Raw genomic sequence first — 19,488 nt, 5'->3', positions numbered from 1 at the left:
TTAGGAATTTATTAGCAATGTTAAGGCTTAATCTCCATGCTGGACCCAAGTTCCAATGTGGTACAGCACACCTCCAGGAATATCAGAGGGCTGTATGCAGGTCACCTCTCATAGCTGCTGGAGGAGTCGTGGATCTTAATTTGCCTGTACTAGACAGTCCTGATAAGAGATAGTCCAGGAAATAGTGCCTGCAGCTGTGGTGGGGCTTTTCTTGGCCTCTTTTTATGACAGCCAAGAAGTGACTCACTCTGCATAAACGCTTGTAGGTCATTGGTAGGAAATGTTGTCTCTAACTGGAGCACAAGAGCTGTGGGGGTGCTTGGAGCCAGCTCCGGATGATTTTATCTCGCTCTGTGGTTGGTTCAACGATGACCCAGTTGCTCAGGCACTTAGACAGGGTGAGACAGGCTCATCCCCTCTCCGCTCCAGGCTGCTGCTGTGATCTCAGGTGAGACGTTGCTTCTCCGGATCATTGCAACCTGGATGATAGCATTTTAGGGGCTCGAGAGGGAATGAAGTGCTCACCAGTAGATGTGTTTGCGCCGAGACACAAACTGGATGTGTGCCAGCAACCCTGGAGCCAGCAGTGCTGGAATTTGGGGTACAGAGACATCAAGGCTGTCTCTGTTGGGTTTTGGGAGCCCAACCCAATCTGGCGTAAAGGGTTGGGGACCTCTCTGCTCCTCTGGGCCAACCTATCTAGGCTGGACTTCAACCAGAGAGCAAAGGGGGTCAAAGCAGCCCTCCGACCCACGGGGGATCCTTGCAGTCTGCCCCAGCCCATCCTCGTTGGCAGTTCCCAAGTAAGGTGCAAGAGAGGTCTTGGCACCTTGGGTCTCCAGCCTTGTCCTGCTGTCTCTGAGCATGCTATTGAATAAATGGTGGTGTTGATAAAGCAATGTATTGTGGATGATGTCTCGACTTAGAAAAAGCAGTAACTTTCTTTGGTCTTCACAGGGTCCATCTGCTGGTGGTTCTGAACCTGAGTACCAGTCCCTCGGAAACCCTCCTGAGTCCTTGGAGAAAACATCTGAGGAAAGAAGGAAGGAGAGAGACTCAAAAGGGACAAACACTTCTCTCAGTAGTGTATGTAAATGCCTGTTCAGTGACTTTTAATTACTTTTCCATTTGTGCTGATTTAATAGATGCAAAGGAGTTACATTTCTCAGAGTTTGATTGGACAAAATGTTGCAGTTCTGTGAGTTTTGCCCCTATTTTACTGCAGTGAAAAGCTAAGTTAGAGAAAGGATAAGGATCCCTGCATGAATCAGTGTCAGAGCTTGGAAAAGGGTCTTGCTTTCCATCTTCCGCTCTGGTAATTAGTGAGACTGTGTTGTTCCTTATACATCACCCTCTGCAGAGCTTGGCTGTGCCTTCATCACACCCAGAAGATGATCTGCAAGGAAACCAGTCCATGGAGCTTCTCGAGTCCTTGGAAGAGAGGGTGGCAGGACAACCGCAGCAGGATACCAGCCATGTATGTCTTCCCCAGCAGTTCTGGGCAGTAGACCAGTGTGCAGATAAGTGATAGACCAGAAGGGAATGGGTTGCACATCTCTGGCCCAGTGCTCTCAGTCCTGGAGCAGCTTCCCCCCATCCCCAGAAGACACTACTGCTTGGACATGGGACCTGGGCAGGAGGCTGATGGCCAACCTTGTCCTTTGCATACAGGCAGGGAAGTGGGAACCCACCAGAGCCCTTGGCAAATGCTTTGTTGGTTAATTACCCACCTTTGCGGGGGGGGAAGGACAATCTCTTTCTAATCTGAATCCATCTGGCTACAGCATCCATCCTATTATTTGGGCTTGGTTGACAGAATAGTTGATGATTCTCAATACTCTTTAAAATCAGACTTATAATACTCCACGGACGGTGCAGACCCCAGACAGTGATTTTAAGATATTCCTCCTGACAAGATATTTCCTTTTCCTTCTTACTTTCCACAGATGTCTCAGAATAGTCCACAGACCCTCAGGTTTCCCTGCACAGTGTTAGTCTTTTAGACCCTGGTATGCACCCTCCTGAGCCCGGCTCTGGAATGCAGAGCCTGACCCTTAAAGAAGAGGATTTTAGGGTCTAAGCAGGAATATGGGGACTTTCTCCTTTTTAAGGACTCAAGAGCAAATTGTAATTTAACAAGCCTTTGTGGATCAGCTGAGACAAGGTGACTGTCCCAGAGGAAACATAATGCAGGGTGACTTACTTTACCTCTTCCTCCAAGGTCTGCAAGACATTTGCCTCTAAAAAAGTTGAAGTGGTTTGTTACTGCACCTCAGCTAAGGGACAGTAACAAAGAGAGAGGTTTCCTCCATAGCCAGGAGCTAGAGCTGCTTTACAAGTGCATGTGTACGTACCTTCTAAGACACATTATATCATTTTCAGCAAAGTTGGAGGGTGCATCCAGCCTGGTAGCAGCAGTTATCACAGCTCAGCCGATGGGCAATAAGTTCTGGTGTTGCTGCAGTGTGGTTGTCTGAGCCCTAACATCCCATGTCACTCTTTTTTTTTCTGCTCTCTTGGACATGCATTTTCTTCTGAGAGCCCAAACCATGCTCCACTGCCATGTACCAAACCCAGAACCCTCCAGTTTCAACATCTTTGTAACCAAAAGTGCACAGTCCAGCCCAGGTGGGAGACCCTACCCCGACACAATGCACTGAGTGACACAAGCCCCAGTGATGGAGAGAGGGAAAATGCATTTATCCAGTGCTGTTTTAACACCTTTGCATACTGATGTGTTCCTGTGTGATGGAGGGGATGCTCTTTTTGAAAATACTCAGACAGGATACCAACAGCCTTGAAAAGTGAACCAAAAAAATCCCTTGGATGTTTGCTTGCAGCTACAGGTTACTGCTAGGAACAGCATTAGCAAGGATATTTCTACAAATAGCAATGAGGGAGTAGCTGAAAGTGGGGAGACCCTGTTGGAGGAAATGTCGCTGTTCGGTTGTCTGCTGAACACTTGCTTCTGCTCCCGTTGCTTTAGCCGTCTCTTGGCTGGCAAATTAACACCATGCTGAATCACGAAGCTGGAACAAACGATGGTGCAGCAGCCACGAGAGGGCTCCCAGCACAAACACACGCACACCCCACACACGCGTGTATGTGTGCAAGCCGCAGCTCTGGAGACGGTGGCCTGTGCCGCGAGCATCCATCAGCTTTGGATGGTTAAAATGGAGAAAGACCTGGAAACACGGAGGATGGAGCCCAAGCCCTCTCATTTCTTGGGGACTGGGCTGCAGGACCCTGGCTGAGGTGGGAGCTTTTTGGTGTCCTGCTCTCGAAAGCAGGTAGAGCTCAGTCCCTATGGACCTGCACCTGGAGGCCATGAAACTGGGGGGTCCCAAAACTGTGGCTCTGTTTGAAACTGTGGACTTTAACCGTGCTGGATGCTCTTTGCGAGCAGATGCCTCGTGGCGTCACACGTGCCCCTGTGTGGAGTCATTAATAAATCAGGGCCACCACAGACACAACATCTTCCTCGATGAAACGGGAGGGACCGCTGCCTGTTCGGTGTCTCGGAGCTAAGCGCATCCATGCGCCCGGACACCGTGGCCGTGGCATCGGGAAGGAAAAGGGATAATGTCGACATGCCAAATGTGACGTTTAGGCAGAAAGGAGTACTGTCCTTAGTAATCAGGGACGTAAACAATTAATTTAATACCTGCATCCCAAGGACCAAAACCAGACTTCTATGTCCAATTTGGGATGCCACTTTTTTTAAAAAAAAACAATGGGAACTGCAGAGCAGAGCCACAAAACTGATTTGTAGGTGGCTTGCAGGCTCCTTTATCACAACAGACCTAAGGCCAGACATTTTTTTAGCCAAACTCAGGGTGCCTGACATGACTTTGTTTCTGCATTGAAGAGCTTTCGCAGGGAGGAGATACCAAATGTTAAAGGGCTCTTTAATTTTGCAGTGAAAGGCAGGAGAGCTGGAGGGAGGAAACTGAAAACTTATAATTCAAATGGGAAATTAGAGCTCAAGCTGATTAACCCCGGGAGCAGGCTGGAGGGAGATGGGACAAGGCAGCGATTCCCTGTCTGTCGCTGCCTGAGTTATCAGGAGCAGAGCACGGGGAGCTGGGAGGGGAAAGTTTGCACTTTGGATTTATAGAGATGATCTCCTGCCCCATTGCGGCTGGTGTTCAAGAGATCCTATAGATCAGTGCCATCCGACAGTGAAGCTGCATCTAGGTCTTTGGCAATAGTTATTGGTGTAATCCTGCAACGTGGTATTGCCAGACACCTTTTCCTGAATCCCAGCCCAGAGGATTCCCCATCAAATGAAGAGTTGTTTGAAGGATGGGCAGATAGCAGCACCCTTCCTGCTCTCACGTCCAATGATCCCCATTTTGGTAGGGGAGTTTGTAAAAGTGGAACAGCTGCTACAAGTTTTTTAGGGCACTTCAAACCCCCCCAGCACGATGGGATCTGCACCCCAGGGGTGTTTTCCTCGGTTGCATTTGGCGTAAAATCCCTTTTATCCTCAGGAGGAGGAAAAAGTGTGGTCCAAAGGCAGGGAGACAGCAGCAGTCCCCCTCTCGCTGCGGCTCCCGCATCCTCTCATCCCCAGTGGCTCCCACAGCAAAACTGAACTCAGTGGAGGGTGATGAAAAGGGAGCGAAATGGAGCCAGTTGTTTTCCTGTCAGCAGCAGCTGTAATCACGAATTTTACCTGTTAAAAGGTTCATGGGGCCCTAGAGAGAAGCAGCCTGTAATAGCCCAAGAGCTTCATCTCGGAGGTGCAATTTCTGGCTGGCAGGAGTTAATGGGGGAAGCAAATTAACTGATATAAAGAGGCAGGATGAGCCCAGGTACACGTGCCCGTGGGAGAAGCGGTGGCTGGTTACTCTTTCCATGGATGAGCCACTTCTTCGGTGTTACGGGACTGTACCAGCCAATTCCTCCCTCCTCCATCTCCCAGCTCCCCTGCAGTTAAGCTTACTCATTTTCAAAGTTAATTCAGATAAATGCCCCTGGTTGTCTCCATGTGGATAAACCCATAGTCAATTAATTTTCTTACCTGATATCTTCTTGGCCTTTTCTATCTCTCTCTTTCCTGTACCTCTTTCTTTGCAGGAACATTTTTTTTTTTACTCCCCCTTTTATTTCCATTTTTCTCTTTCCTGTCCTAATTTTATCTGTTCCTTTCCTCCTTTTCTCCCTTCTCTTTTCCTTTCTTCTTTTACACTGCCACCTGCCATCAGTAAATCGTTCCTTTAGAAAGCAGCAGCCTCTCTGCTTTTCTTTGAGGTGCCTTATTGCTGGCATCTCAGAGCAGGAAACTGCTAAAATTGCGGAGGAATTGCAGAATGAAGGAGAGTTATTACCCCCTGCAATTTCCCACCACCCCAGTAAATGGCAGCTTTATGAGATCGCATGCATACGGGTCGCCTCCAAAACCTCGGCGAGGTCTTGGCAACCCGTGGGCTTGCCTCGCCGCTGCCTTGTGACGCTATTCGCACATCTGCGAATGGAACGTGGACCCATGCTAAAGAGCAGCAGCGTTTTGCAGCCAGTCGGCATGCAGATGAGCTGTGACCCAGTGCGGGATGGACGGGAACGTCCACGTGGTCTCATCTGATGGTGCCATCCGACCCACGCAGATGACCTCTGCGTAAGCCTGGGAGATGTTTCTCTAGCTTCTCCCACAAAACACACCCTAGATGGGCACTCCCCAGTCTGTGCCAGCACACCACTGAGCTCTCTTTTATTCTTCCTTCTGTCATCCTTGCCATCTTTCAGTACAGAATTTCAATTTTAATTGCACCAAAATTTATTTTTTTTTTCCTTTATGTATTTTGGTGAGTCAGAAACTTCCTGGGTTCATTAGCCACTAAGTGAAATCATCATCTGGCTAGTTAAAATCCAGCAAAACAGGACTATCATCCCTGCAAACCTGACAGCATAATGTCCAGGGCTGGACTGACCAGCATTTCTTGAAAGTCCTTCATTTAGGATTTACTTTCCCTTAACTTTAACCATCTAAAAGTCTTGACACATACTTCTAGGTGAAATGAATTGAGATGAATCCAGGTCTTTGTTTCTGCCACAAAAAAAAGTGGGAATAGTGCTAAATAACTGCACCCCATCCTGATTTTTTCCCTCTCCCTTATGTGCTCCTGGGAGGTCTCAGGGTTGGGGGTTGGCTGCAAGGAGGTGCCCAGCTTTCTTTCGTTATAAATAAATTCACTGCATTTTGCTTTCATATCAAAAATCTTCATCAAAGCTACACTGCAGTGCTTCCACTGTGTGGTTCGGGGAATAATGGCTGTACACTGAGATATCCAGCAGCTAGGAATATTATAATTTTTACCACAGCAAGTAGATAATATACTGTTGCTAATATGGAAAAGAACAATTTATGAGCCAGGCCAGTAACTATTTGTACAAGCTTTACTGTGTGCGCCTTAAATATATATCGGCCAAAATCATGAGCACTGCAAACATCACCAAGTGGCAGATTAACATGTAGACATTAATAGGCATTAATAGTTGTCTTATTCCAATCAGATATACTGGGTATATTAAATGCATAGCAGGTGTGTTACTTGGGCATGGCTGGTGCAGGGAGGCTTTTAAAGTTCAAAGTTGCAAAGGTTTTTATTTCTTTTAAATTGCAGTAAATTAATTGCATAGTGCTAAATAATATATATTATTATATATATGTAACATTAGGTGCTCAGCAGGGTGCTGTTTCCCCTCCCACAGGAAAATGTGAATTCAGACGACGGCTCTGCGCTCCCAAGGCACGTGAGAGCCAGGAGATCTGCCGAGCACAAGAGACACGCGGTAAAGACCCCGTTTCACCGCGACGGCTTTGGGCTGGCCTGTGCTCAAGAGCAGAGCCCTCGGTGCGATCCAGGAGGAAGCGGTGAGCCTTCCTTGTTGGCTCCATCACAGGTTCATCCCCCCAGAGCCCCAGGAGCTCGGAAATCCCCGTCCGGATCTGCGGTGAGTGAAGACCTCATACAAGGGTGTCTTCAAACACATGGACGCAAGGGGAACCCCAGTTGCCCACTTGTGCAAAGTCACGATGAATGTAGAGGGAGGGTGAAAGGTTAGTGATAAATATTAATAAATAAAGAAAGAAACAGCTGCTGCAGAAGCCATCTTTCTTGGCAGAGCAGATTGTTCTCCCTGTATCTGGCAAGGGAAACGTGATGCTCGGAAAACAGAAGTGGGGAAAATCAGACTTAATCAATGAGGGAACATAATAAGCTGGTTCATGGGGAAAGCAGCATAACTGAAGGGTGTTTTGTGCCCTGAGAGTTTAGAAGATATTTGCGTGTGTGTTTAAATGTGTAAATACATGTGTGTGTTTATAAACGCATGCATCTCTGACACACCTGCACGCTTACATTGTCGACTTTGACACAATATGCCATAAACGGAAAGTGCAAAGAATAGATTTTTACAAAATTTAAGAGAGAAAGACCTATTTCCAGGAGTTATGGATGAAAAATTCTGAACGACAGATTTCCCCTAAGTTTGAATCAATTTCTTTGAAAGCAGTGAGCGACCCTCACCCTGCGTTCCCAGGAGGAATGGCAGCACTGAGCTGAGCTCATCCACGCAATGAGAAAACACATTTATCTTCTCATAGCCCTCCATAAAGGGCCAGGGTTAAGGTGGGTCATCTGTGCCATTGCCAAAAGCCTGGTACTGGGGCATTTCTTGGTTCACGGACCCTGGCAGCCCATATGCAATGAGTAGCACCAGTTCTCAGATGTCCTGTCCAGGCTGGAGCAGATCAGAAGGAGCCTGGAGGCCATTCCGTATCCAACCAGGAGCCCTTCAATGGGGTTCTCGTGATCCCTGGTAACACACGGCTTCCCTGTGAGATGCCTCCAGCCTCCCTACTTGCTGCATAACATCTCGCTGCTCAGACATGTCTTTTCGATGGCTCAAGGCTGAAAAGTTTCTCCAACTGCTCTCACACTTCCCTCTTTTCTTTTTCGATTCAAGGCATACCCAGGCCCTCATCACCTGAGGAGAATTAAGGTACGGCATTCATGTGGTACTCCTCTTATCGCAGCTGTGCACGGTGAGGATGCAGCTGGTCCTTTCTCCCATCACGCCGCATCCCAGCCCCATTCTGTATGTGCATTTTTTTTCTTACAGAAGGAGGAAACTGGCCCAGCAGATCCACCCTCCCATGGCCAAAAGGTCAGTGCTTTTGTTTCACCTTTTAATGCAGATACCCAACGGCACCTGAGGGGAGTCAGGATAGCGATCAGTCTCCCAGAGCAGTCTCATTTGGAGGCTGAGAAATCACGGGTGAAAATTGGCCAGGCCAATAGGTTCAAGAAGTAGTAATCAACAGGTTTGGCCATCGGTAATGAGCAGAGATTCCAGGCTTGAACCTTTCACAGCTGATCCAAACATGGTTTTTGTGTTTTGGGGATCCTCAATAGTTTTGTCCTCTGTGGACTTCTCCTGTCTCCCTCAAACTCATGGCATCCTTTAACATCTGCAGCACCCTGGGGCAGGGAGATGCTCAGCTTACCACTCATATCTGGCCCTTACTCTGCAATTTGTGTTTTCTCCCTCTGTGTTTCTACTGCACAGGATAGAAGGGATGGGGTCAGGGACATCCCCAATCTGTTCTGGGAATGCAAGTGGTGGAAATGAGGGGTTCCTCCACAGATGTTTGCCAAAAGCTGATGCAGAAATGAGGGCAGCACCCACCTGGTCCAAAGAGGGAACAAAAAATTCCTCTTAGCAATGCATGTTTGCAATTGAAGGGGTTGCCTGTTGTTTTCCAGGGCGAAATGGGAGCTCCAGGAGTCCGTGGAGACAAAGGAGAAAAGGTAGCAATAGTGCTTTTCTGCCCTGAGCCTCTGAGACCAGAAGGGAAAGGGAGAGGCAGCTGGGGGATGTGCTGATGGAAAAGACATTCAGGGTCTATGAGAGACTGTGCTGATGTAAATTGGGATTGCCACAGTCCCACCTTTATCCCTGAACCTGGCTGCATGTTTCTGTTCCCTCCCTTCCAGCAATGCTAACATGCATCTGCCATGCGCTCAGGAGTAAATGCAAAAATTCAAGGGTTTTTTCCTGATGTTCGTTTTCTGCTGGATCAGTGAACTAAACCAGGTGATAGACAAGCAAAAGCCAGCCCTGGGACGAGGACAGGGATGGAAGAAGGGCCACACGAAACATCATTTCATGAACACTTTTGGCAGCAAAGGCTTATAGGGACCAAACGGCAGATTTGGGGTGGTGGGACCCAGTTATTGAGGAGAAAGGGAAACAAGGAGGCAGGGTTGTTATTAAAAGGCACAGCCAGATGGGGAAGGGGTACTTTGCATGGGCTACCGTTTAAACACCCGTGTGGTGCAGCATTCTGGGGACTCAGGCATGAGAAAGGAGGGAGGGAAGGAGGGGAGGTAGCTGGAAGATGGACGTATTTTGTCTTGCAGGGGCAGCCTGGGGAAATGGGGGAACCTGGAGAAAAGGTGAGCTGTGGAGTCAGTATCAGCAGCTGGAGCAGGACAGCATTACCAGCTAAGTGGCCCAAATCACTGGAGACTGCCATAGGACAGTCAAAATCTGCTGGGTCAACCCCGTACTCGTCTCCTTCCTGAGAGCAGTGTGGGTCCGTGTTAGGGCATTTGGCTCTTCCTCGGTCACGCAGCTTCTGCCCACCTCCTCTGGGGAAAAGAGGTGGAGGTCCGAGGGGCCAGTTTCTCCATGCTGCCGTAGGCTATGAGAACAAGAAACCTTTGCTCTTGCTCAGGGTTGCTCTGAGTTGGTACTTCACAGGACCTCTTTCACAGGCTTGGTAACTCTCTCTTTATTTTATAGGGCACCAAAGGAGACAGAGGTGAAAATGGTCAAAAGGTAAAGAACACTGCTGGTACCACAGTCAGGGGTGTCTCTTCTGACACCGTGAGAGCTTGCCTTCTGCTCTCCCTCCTCCTTTTGCCTCTCAGGGGGAGGTGTCCGGGTAACCTCCTGAGATGTGGGCTCGCTGTAGCCAGTCGCTCACTGGGGACCCAGCATCTCTCTGTTGACTAAGGAGGGACTCCAGATGGCTCACATAGACAGGACACACTGTAAATGAATAACACCCTATAAATGAGTAGTGTCAGAAGATGAGGGTCTCACCCAGAGTCCTCTGATACCATCTCCGGTAATATTCCTGCAACTCAGCTCCCTCTTTTCTAAAGCTTTTTAAATGCTCTCAGCAGCTTTGTCTCCCCAGGTCAGATAAGACTTCACATCATCTAGAGGAGATGTGGTGGTCAGTGAGGGCTCTGTAGAAGCTCTCAGTGTAGGATCAGCTCTGAGAGACTTCAGCTGGGTGGCCAGGGAGCAGCATGAAGCAAACTCATTTTGATGGGCCCAAGGTGGAATGAGTGATCTTGATGTTTCCTGACCTTCTTCTCTTCACAGGGAGAACCTGGAATTGGGTTCAGAGGTCCCATTGGTCAGGCTGGGCCACCTGGATTTAAGGTAAGCCTGTTTTCTCTTCTAGATAGGATCTCACTTGATTTTTTCTGGGTCTTTCTCTTTGTAGTCCTTGCTTTCCACTGCTCACTGTGGAGCACAAAACTGGCTGTGGCTACAAAGATAAAGCTTCAAAGCCGGTCCCAGCCTGGGAAGGCAGGAACACCATCACATGGGTCTGGGTCAGAGGGAGTGCTCTGTGTCCTCCAAAGGGCCATTTCAAAGCAGGTGAGGTCCAGAGGATAAATATCATAGAATCATAGAATGGTTTGGGTTGGAAGGGACTTTTAAAGGTCATCTAGTCCAACCCGCCTGCAACGAGCAGGGACATCTTCAACTAGATCAAGCTGTGAAATATGGCTGTGAAAAAAATCCAGGGAATTGTGGTCTCGGCAGAGATGCACTTCTGTCATCCCTTGGGATGTCGCAGGTCTGCAGAGTTTGAATTCACTGGAGAGCTCTGAAGGTCTGCAGGTAAGGGGTCCCCACTTAGCAAGCCACGGTACAGCCCTTTCTCCAGCCATAGGACCTCTCTTATGGACCAGGGCTGGAGGGGCTTTGTCCAATTCTGTGTACTGGTCATGTGAACTGAAGGAGACACCCCAGGCTTTCTCCAGGACCTTTACGGGGGCAGTTAATCCCACTTAAGATCCAAATTCCTTGTGATTCACTCAACAGGGTGAGCCAGGGGCCCCAGGACCTCCAGGAGCTCAGGGCATCCAGGGCATTCGTGGCAACGCCGGCATCCCCGGGTCACAGGGGGACAGAGGGGCTCCAGGTCTGCCTGGGATGCCAGGACAGAAGGTAGGTGGTGTGCCGTGAAGGGACAGCATGTGTTGCGTTAGCCACCTCAAGGTGAGGACTACGATAGCCCTACTGAGACTGTCTACACCGGGTGTCCACTGTGGGTCAAGCCCCTACCTATCCAGATCTCCAGACCCTAAGCCTATACATAGTCAGTGAAGGGAAGCAGGAACAAAGCCTGATTGCAAAAGGAGAGGTAACAGCATTTATTAGACCAACTGATGTTGTTAGGGAAAAAACAGGCCAAAAGATTTGGTACAGAAGAATGTCCCTCAAACTGAAAAAAAAAAAAAAAAAAAAAAAAGCAGTGGAGGTCCAAGCAAGGTAGGGACCTGTTGTTCTTTTAAATTTAGTGGCGTGACTTGGTGAGACGACTGGGAAAAAAAAGGGGTGGCGATAGCACAGAGGATGTCAGCAAGGGGTTTGGGGGTCATTAGCCCCTGGGAACAGAGGGACCAAGGGGTAAGTCTCATTGCAGGGACATGGAGGCTTAATTGGAGGTGGAGTGGGGAAGAGCAGTGTGCCTAAACTCAGGGTCTTGGTGAAGCTGGAGTCCCCTCTCCTCAACAACAAGAGGCCCACACGAGGAGGTTATTCCTCCTGCTTGCTGCCAGTGCAGGGAACACCTGGGGGCACCAGCTCCTGCTTTCTGTCTGGATGGGGGAAAGCAGGACCTTTCCCATCAGGGGCTTCTCCTCCTTAAAGGATTTTGTTTTCAAGGGGGAGCGTGGGAAGAGAGGCCGGAATGGATTTGCTGGGCCCATGGGACCATCAGGATCCCCAGGAAAAGAGGTGACTTTTGTGCATTTCCCCTGTGTCTTTTGAGCAGCAGAGGGATGGCTCAGGGAGAGGTTGAGGCCCCGGTACCTGGGCTGGGTGTGCTTTCACCCTCTTGGAGCACTGGGACAAGAGAGCATTGAGGACCTGCAAAGCAAAGTCCTCCCTTCTATTCTGTTTTCCTTGCCCTACAGGGTATTCCCGGGACACCTGGATCCAAAGGCAACAAGGTCAGTGCCAACCTGCCAGGCAGATCACAAGCAGCTGAGGTCCTGGGGTGGCAATGGGACAGCCCACTGCCCTCCCCTGGCTCCTTATCCCTGATCCCATCCAGCCACTTCATCCCTCCTTCACCCTCATGCCCTTCTTCCCCATGGTTGCTGGAGCATCCTCCAGAAAAAGCAGCAGAAAGTCAGTGGAAGTGAGTCTCCTGACTCTTTCTGTGACTTTTAAATGATGGCCAAACTAATCAGCAGTCATGTGATGCGGTGTCCTTGCTCCAAATAAGACCTCTGGGGTTCTCTGTTCTGCAGGGAGAAATTGGCATTGGAGCAGCTGGCCCAAGAGGTCCTCGCGGACTGCCTGGCCCTCGGGTAGGTCCCTCCATAAATGTTCCTGGCTTGGCTTCTTGCAGCCTACCCTCTTTTGGAGGCAGCTTTATACCATCATCTCCCACCCACCTATCTTAGAAGATGCCTAAAGGGATTTCAGAACCCTCTTTAATTTTTCACCAGCCAGATTTGGAGGGGATGGATACTGCCATGCCCAGCTGGTGCTGACACTGACCAGAATCTGTCCACAGGTTGCAATTAGCATCTCCTCCATAATTAGACACCCTTAAGCATTGCAGGTCACACTGGCTAACTGCATGGCCAAGTGAATCGTGCCCCACTGACTGTGTCAGCTGTGCTCTCACTGGCTAGGTGGGAGTGTTGAAGGCAATATCTGCACCCCTACATCTGCATGTTTTAATCCTAGCAGCTCGGTGAGGAGCCACCTCGGTTTTGTATGCTTTGGGGGCGCTACCTGTAAGCTCGTTCCTTCAGAAATCTGCCTCCAGCTTTTTTATCCTCATTCCCCTCTTCCCTCCAGTTGTCCTGGCAGAGGGAAACCAGCTCCCATCATCCTTGTGGCAGCAACATTCACTTTTCCTCATGCTGCTGAGAAGTTTTGGTCTCTTTCTGGCAAAGACCCTAGGGAGACCCTCTTGAGTCGTAATCAGAGGTCATGTTTCAATTTGCTGCTTCTGTGGCTGTTTCACGAATAAACTGATTTTATGCTGCAATCCATGTAGACAAACTCCCCATCTGCCAGCAGGACTGTTCAATGAGGCCCCTGAGACAAAACGCTTAATGAGAATGTCAACAGCTGTGAAAGGTCTGGGGTAAACCTCGCTCAAGCTTCATTATCTGAAGGAAATGATGAAATAATGTTTCTGCTCTTCTGACTCCAGCATAAATCTAAAGTGAATCACAGAATCTTAAATTACATTGGCTTTATGTGAGGGATCTAAATTTGGCCTCACAGGACGATGCCTATGTCTAGGCATCTTAAAGACAGGTAAGTCTTGTAGGACCTACCTAGGGAGGTCATAAAAGAACTTCATAGACCCACCAGCACAGCTATCCCTCCTAGCAAGGTTTATAAGGAGCCAATAGCACACTTGGAGGCTCAGAGGAAGGTCTGCAACATCTGGAAACCACAGCTGGGCGTGAAGATAAGCCTCACATTGGCCTCCAAAGGCACAAGCTACTGTTGAGCAGTTGACTGGTGACTTCTTCCTTCTGAAAGTCAATGGTATGAGTTCCAGGTGAATTCCTGGCTGTCTTCCCTATTGTGGTGAGTCCTGCTGAAATCATGTTCAGCAACGAGTTATGAATGTGCAGAAAAGCTACTGAGCCTTCTAATCAGGGGGAAGAAATCTCTCTGTCCCAGGAACCCCTCAGACCTCTGTCCCTTGTTGCACATGCCTTTGTCGGATGTAAGTATATGTTGAGGAGGGACACAGAAGGTCATCCAGCCTCAGATGGCTTCTTCTGAGCTAGTCCTACCCAGGCCTCTCTATACCAACAGAGAGGAAGAGACACCTTTTTGGAGTGATTTATAACATACTAAATCAGGTGCAGATTATCTCACAAATGCCTGTTTCTCTCAGAGACTGAGGAGAAGCTGAAGCTTGAAGCTTCAATCTGACCGAAGCATTATTCTCTAAACACTGCATTGTCTACCTGCAGTGACATGTGGATGATCTGAAGCCCTTTAGGTTCTTTGATCCAGATCCATAAGAGCATTAATCCCGATGGAGGTATAAGTGAAGAGGTTGGACAACTCCTTCGAGGATCTGGGCTTCTGCATGCTTAATTCCTGTTGTCCCCAGTGGGATGGTTTGCAGAGTTGGGACTGTGCGTGTTGCATTTCTCTTTGCTGATGGCCATCACTACCCCTGTCCATCCTAACAGGGTGATGAGGGCATCGTGGGAGTCCGGGGCCCCACTGGCACAATGGTGAGTGTTAAAATAGCACGGAGGGCTGATTTTGCGGCACAGACAACAGTGGACCCAGGGCTGGCAAAATCCCCATGAGCAATGAAAGAAATAAAATGGGTTGATGCTTTCAGTGGGAAAGAGACTTTGAGAACCTGAATTCCGATGTTGTGTTGGGATGAGTGAGTGTAAATCCTGTAGGCAGCTGTCAGACATAAGGTGTCATGCAGAGCACAATTGCTTTATGCTCTTGTCCATTTGGCTGACTCATCTACAGGCTGCTTTTGAAGTCCTCCTGAAATATCACTCCCTCTCTGTTCTTTTTTTGTCAGGTCTGCTTGCCTGCATGAATTTCAGGGTCTCGTTCTGTTGTAAATTCGCTTTTCACTGATAGGGGACTGAGTCAGGGGAGACGCAGATCACAGCTGGTATTTTGACAAACACCTTTTTATTTATTAGGCTGTTATCTCTAATGGAATGAATCTGTTATTATGAACAGGATGGGCCTTTATTAAGTTCCTCAGAAGGCCAAGGGTGGTTGCGGTACCAGGTTTCACCCTGGGATCTCATCCCTGAAGGGCTGATTCTCAGCGAGACTGGCCCTCACACCACAAGGGCTTGCAAGATGATGTGTCCCAGTGGTCAGAGCAGCAGCACAGGGGGATGGCAAAGCCCAGGCTTTGTGCCCTTTGGGAAATGTCTGCACTCTATCTCCTCCTCATCCATCCTGTCCATGCCTATCCCTGGGATGAGCTGCCAGTTCTGCAGGTGGAAGGTGCCACCTCTCTGCATATTCATGGAAGGTCAATGGTCCCCAGTTTTGCAAACACGTTACACCTGGGGTGACCACCGTGGCTTTTCAGCTCTCCAGGTGTGGATCTCATCCTGGGTCTGTCTGCAGGGGCTCTGACCTGCCCTGGGGGACATCTGGGGATCCCCACCACCTCCACTTAGGAGGAGTCCTCGGAGAGCAACCCTTCCCTTCCACTCTGTGAGAGATGGGGGCTGCCTCCTGTTAATGTTAAGGGTACGAAAATCACAGTACATGGCTTGCAAAAAGGGGGAAGTTGGCTAAATTTATACATCTGCCAAGAGATCCTGAGTTGTGCCCAAGACACAATGGTGGGCAGAAGCTTAAGGCTAAACTTTCTCTTTGCACCGGTGTGATTTACTTCTCCTCTAATTGCTCCTGAAGGGAAGGAAAGGAGAGTAGATGCTCCTACGCTGGTCCTACCAGCAGCTTCTCCATGGTAGAGCCCATCCTTGGAGGCAGCTCTGCCTTTGAGTGGAGGCTGCTCTTTCCTAACACCTTCCCGCTGCTAGTATTTCTCTTCACATATTGTTTTGTGTTCTTGCAGGGTCTAAAAGGCTTCCCTGGTGTGAAAGGCGAAAGAGTAAGCAACAGTCACCTTACCTACACAGTGCCTTGGAGGAAGGCACCGTTGTGGAGAGCCTTTCTTGGCAGCAGCCCACACTGCTGATGCCCCTGTTAAAACAGTGGGGATAATCCCAGCATCTTCTGGGGGCAGGCTGGGAGGGGACCTCAGTCAGTGCGTGGACGTGGCATTAACAGCCCCCTGTAATGGCTGGGCTGAGATGAGGGTGCACGCTGTCTTTATGCATGCCTAGGTCTTTTTGGAAGGAAATTTGGGAGTTTGGACAGAAAGGGACCCCTGGTGTGCTCTGGTTGATCCCCAAATGTGCAGGATTGGGGGAAGAGGGCTAGGGAGCAGATGTCCTGCAGCATCGGCGGGACGATGACTGCCCACCAGGCAACACATACCCTTTCATCTGCATCAGTGAGCAGGATTCCCCTCCTGTGCAATGGGACACCAGGGGAGATATCTGCATGCAACTCTGCTACTCAGAAGGTCAAGTGCAGTTTTAAAGCCTGTCTCCGCTCTCCTGTCCCCACCTGGTCCCCCCCTTCTCCTGCTGTCCCCACACCAGTCTTGAGCACTGGAGAAGTTTATGAGATGCCATCAGGAATGAATCCTACCCTTCAGCCTCATGTACCATGCCCACTATAAAAAACTTCCAGGAACAGCTACTATTTCATACACTCTCAGTAAAGTATGCCAGATTTGAGTTTGAAATTTGGGAAATCCTGTATTATATAGGATGCCATCCCACCATAGATGTAGTGTAGGCACCTCCCTGCAGCATGGAGATGCTACATCCCATTGGGAGGTCAAAATCTAGCAATAGCTCCACATCGTGCTGAGCATAGAGTCAGGCAAACCGCTTCAGTCCTCTGGGTCTTTATTTTTTGTCTATGCAATAAATTCTAGTTGTACGCAGTCTTTTGTGGTAAGCTAATCATTTTGCAGAGTGCCCAGAGGAACTGACTTCCAGATGCGATAAATCTTAGTGGCTTGGAGTGTGAATCAGTGGGCTGAGCAACACAAGAAGAGTGAGTAAAAAGGGAACCATTCACCTTCTTTTTTTCTTTCCTGTGTTCAGGGTGATCGGGGACTTCTGGGACCCAAGGGAGAAAGAGTAAGGACATTCCAGATTGTGACTTTCTGGGGCAGATGGGGTAAAAGGTTTTCAGGATTTTATAGTTACCAGTGAGCAGATGGACAATTATTTAAATGAGTCAGTAATCTTACAAGGTAGAGGCATAAATGGTAAAAAATATTTATACGTGTTTTCAAATGTCTGGGGTCTTAGTGATTTTATAGGATTCATATCGTTACATGTGGATGAGCGTAGCCCACACAACGTGGAGCGCTGAGCAAGGTTCCCAGATGATGGGGTGCAAATGCCTTTCATTGAAGAGGACTTTAAGTCCTACTTTAGATCCGTGGTGTTGTATGCAGTGTCATCCATGTGCCTGGATCAAGATCCCGTTGCCAATGAAATCTTCAGGATATGAGGCTCAGGGCCTCATGTGAGCTTCCCTGTGTCCCTGCTCAGGCATCTGGCGACCTCCAGGGTGAAGATATTTTTCCTTCTGTCTAATAAGAGTTTCCCTTGTTGCAACTTGTCTTGTCACTCTGTGCCTCCGAAGAGCCTGGATCCATCCCCTCTACATTGTACACCTATGTAGGCAGTGAAGGACGACACATAGGTGCCCCCTTCCTTCTCAGGAGTCTCCTCCAGTTTCAATCTACTTTGTCAATGCCATCCGTGTACTGGGACACCACTCTGGGTTGAGCTTGCATGATAGTTTTGATGGGCTCCTACAAAACAACCAAAAAAGTCATTTTGGCAACTGTTTGCTGGGGCACAAAAATGCCTCCTGTGAATTAACGGAGGGAGAAAATTTCCAGTGATTTTAGTATAAAACCAGCTCACCCCAAAGCATACCGCAATCTTAAAAAGCCTGAGCAGGTAATGCAAAAATAACTCCCCAAGCGCTTCTGGAAAATGCACAGAAAATGCTGAACTTCTGCCCAGTGTTTTGTTAACTTCCTTCCTGGCTGAAATGGCTTGTTAGAAAATGAGTTTTAGAAAACCTGCATGACGATTCTGCCTTTGAGTCATGCAGTATTAAATGATTAAGGCTGATTTGTCTCTGAGGAAGCTACTTTCAAAGGGGACTTGCTCCAGAGAGGAATCAATTCTTAATCTGCTTTGTGAAGAAGCCCCAAAACACTATCCAAGCTGAAGGAATGTGTAATGCATTTTCCAAAGAATACCTTAATAAAATATAAGGTGGAGTGTGAGATAAAACAGGAGAGGGTGGGGGATAATTAGTTTGGGTTTGTTCCATATGGTTGCAGCTTAACTTTCTTTCTAATTCTCCCATGATCAATACAGGAGTAACTGCATGAATCCCATGGCCTGTGCTATGTATTGGATTAAACTACTGGATCTTTATTCTCCCTTTTGTTCCCAAAATTGATTGAGCTCCATCCCGTCTCCACCAGATACCCTCCAGAGCAGGGAAGCAGGAGTCTATATTAAGCCAGAATTTGATCAGGGTCCGATGGTGATGGTGATGGTTGGATAAACTGCAAAAGACTGATAAAGTTTGGGGAATATTGATTGACGCGTGGTTGTTAAGACTCTAGCAGCAAGGCACATTCCCCCCCGAACAGGGATGTTTGCAACACTGAAGAGAGCTGGTGTAAAGGGAGTCCTTTTCAAATGGGCTACAGCTGCCCATTAGAAGGTGGCTTCAGCCCTCTTCCCTCCAAACTATGGACAGCATCACCACTTTGGAGACAGAACCATTGCTTTGCCAGAGCAGAGCCATTTCTTGCATGCAAATAGCCTTGTCACAGCTTCTTCACTCTCTGAGGAGCAAAATGTCCCTCCTCAGCTGCTGAGCTGATAAATAGACTTAAAAGGAAGTGTCCATGGGGTTACTGCATGCCTGTAGCTACTGGCTCTCTTAGGATGACAGTTTGGGGGTCTGACCCTCCAAAAACTACCTCTGAGGGGTAGCCTAAGTGCCACTCCCCTTCCTTAGCTCCAACTCTGTGTCCATAAATCAGGACACCATGAGGAGACCTGTTCACCATCCTGCCTATGGCCAGCTCCCACACCTGGGAAGAGATGCAAACCTTGACATCCTGAGTGACATGCAGTGATGAAGGAGCCAAGCCACCATGTCAGATATGAACGTGTCCCACCACTGACAGACTCGGATCAAGAATTGAACCTCAGGGTCATGCTGTGCACAGCTCCATTTCAAGCCATGACATCTAGACTGGGGTAATGCCAATGGGCCCCAAAATTTTTTTGGAGCAAGAAGTCACTGTCAAACCTCAGGACTTCTTGTAGTTTTCTGTGCACGTTCATCATCCAGCTTTTAGTTAAGGACGACTAACTTTAACAATTATGTTGTGCTGTGGAGCATATGTGCCTTCCCTGGCATATGGACCACAGTTTGGGAAATGTTTACCTTCCTTGCGTATGTGTGAATTACCATTTTGCCCATCAAAGCAAGGGTGGTTCCATCCAGTGGGACCCATGAGTTCATGTATCACCCCGTGTCTACAACTCTGTGTCTCCT

At 48.6% G+C, this 19,488-nt stretch overlaps 1 protein-coding gene across 1 annotated transcript in view; it reads left to right on the top strand.

The window, feature by feature from the left end:
• LOC115342224 (collagen alpha-1(VII) chain-like) overlaps positions 1–19,488 on the top strand; it is a 141,690-nt gene that overhangs the window by 84,659 nt on the left and 37,543 nt on the right. Inside the window, exons 57-72 of the mRNA XM_041123929.1 lie at positions 958–1,086; positions 1,361–1,477; positions 6,715–6,957; positions 7,972–8,007; positions 8,128–8,172; positions 8,772–8,816; positions 9,429–9,464; positions 9,814–9,849; positions 10,405–10,464; positions 11,137–11,262; positions 11,983–12,054; positions 12,234–12,269; positions 12,573–12,632; positions 14,499–14,543; positions 15,881–15,916; positions 16,986–17,021. Coding sequence (XP_040979863.1) covers positions 958–1,086; positions 1,361–1,477; positions 6,715–6,957; positions 7,972–8,007; positions 8,128–8,172; positions 8,772–8,816; positions 9,429–9,464; positions 9,814–9,849; positions 10,405–10,464; positions 11,137–11,262; positions 11,983–12,054; positions 12,234–12,269; positions 12,573–12,632; positions 14,499–14,543; positions 15,881–15,916; positions 16,986–17,021 — 1,158 coding nt within the window. The remainder of the gene's footprint in view (positions 1–957; positions 1,087–1,360; positions 1,478–6,714; positions 6,958–7,971; positions 8,008–8,127; positions 8,173–8,771; positions 8,817–9,428; positions 9,465–9,813; positions 9,850–10,404; positions 10,465–11,136; positions 11,263–11,982; positions 12,055–12,233; positions 12,270–12,572; positions 12,633–14,498; positions 14,544–15,880; positions 15,917–16,985; positions 17,022–19,488) is intronic.

This window comes from Aquila chrysaetos, chromosome 5, assembly GCF_900496995.4.
Source record: "Aquila chrysaetos chrysaetos chromosome 5, bAquChr1.4, whole genome shotgun sequence".
Taxonomy (NCBI): Eukaryota; Metazoa; Chordata; class Aves; order Accipitriformes; family Accipitridae; genus Aquila; species Aquila chrysaetos.
The sequence above is the reverse complement of the archived record's forward strand: the minus strand, read 5'-3'. Positions and strand labels throughout refer to the sequence as shown.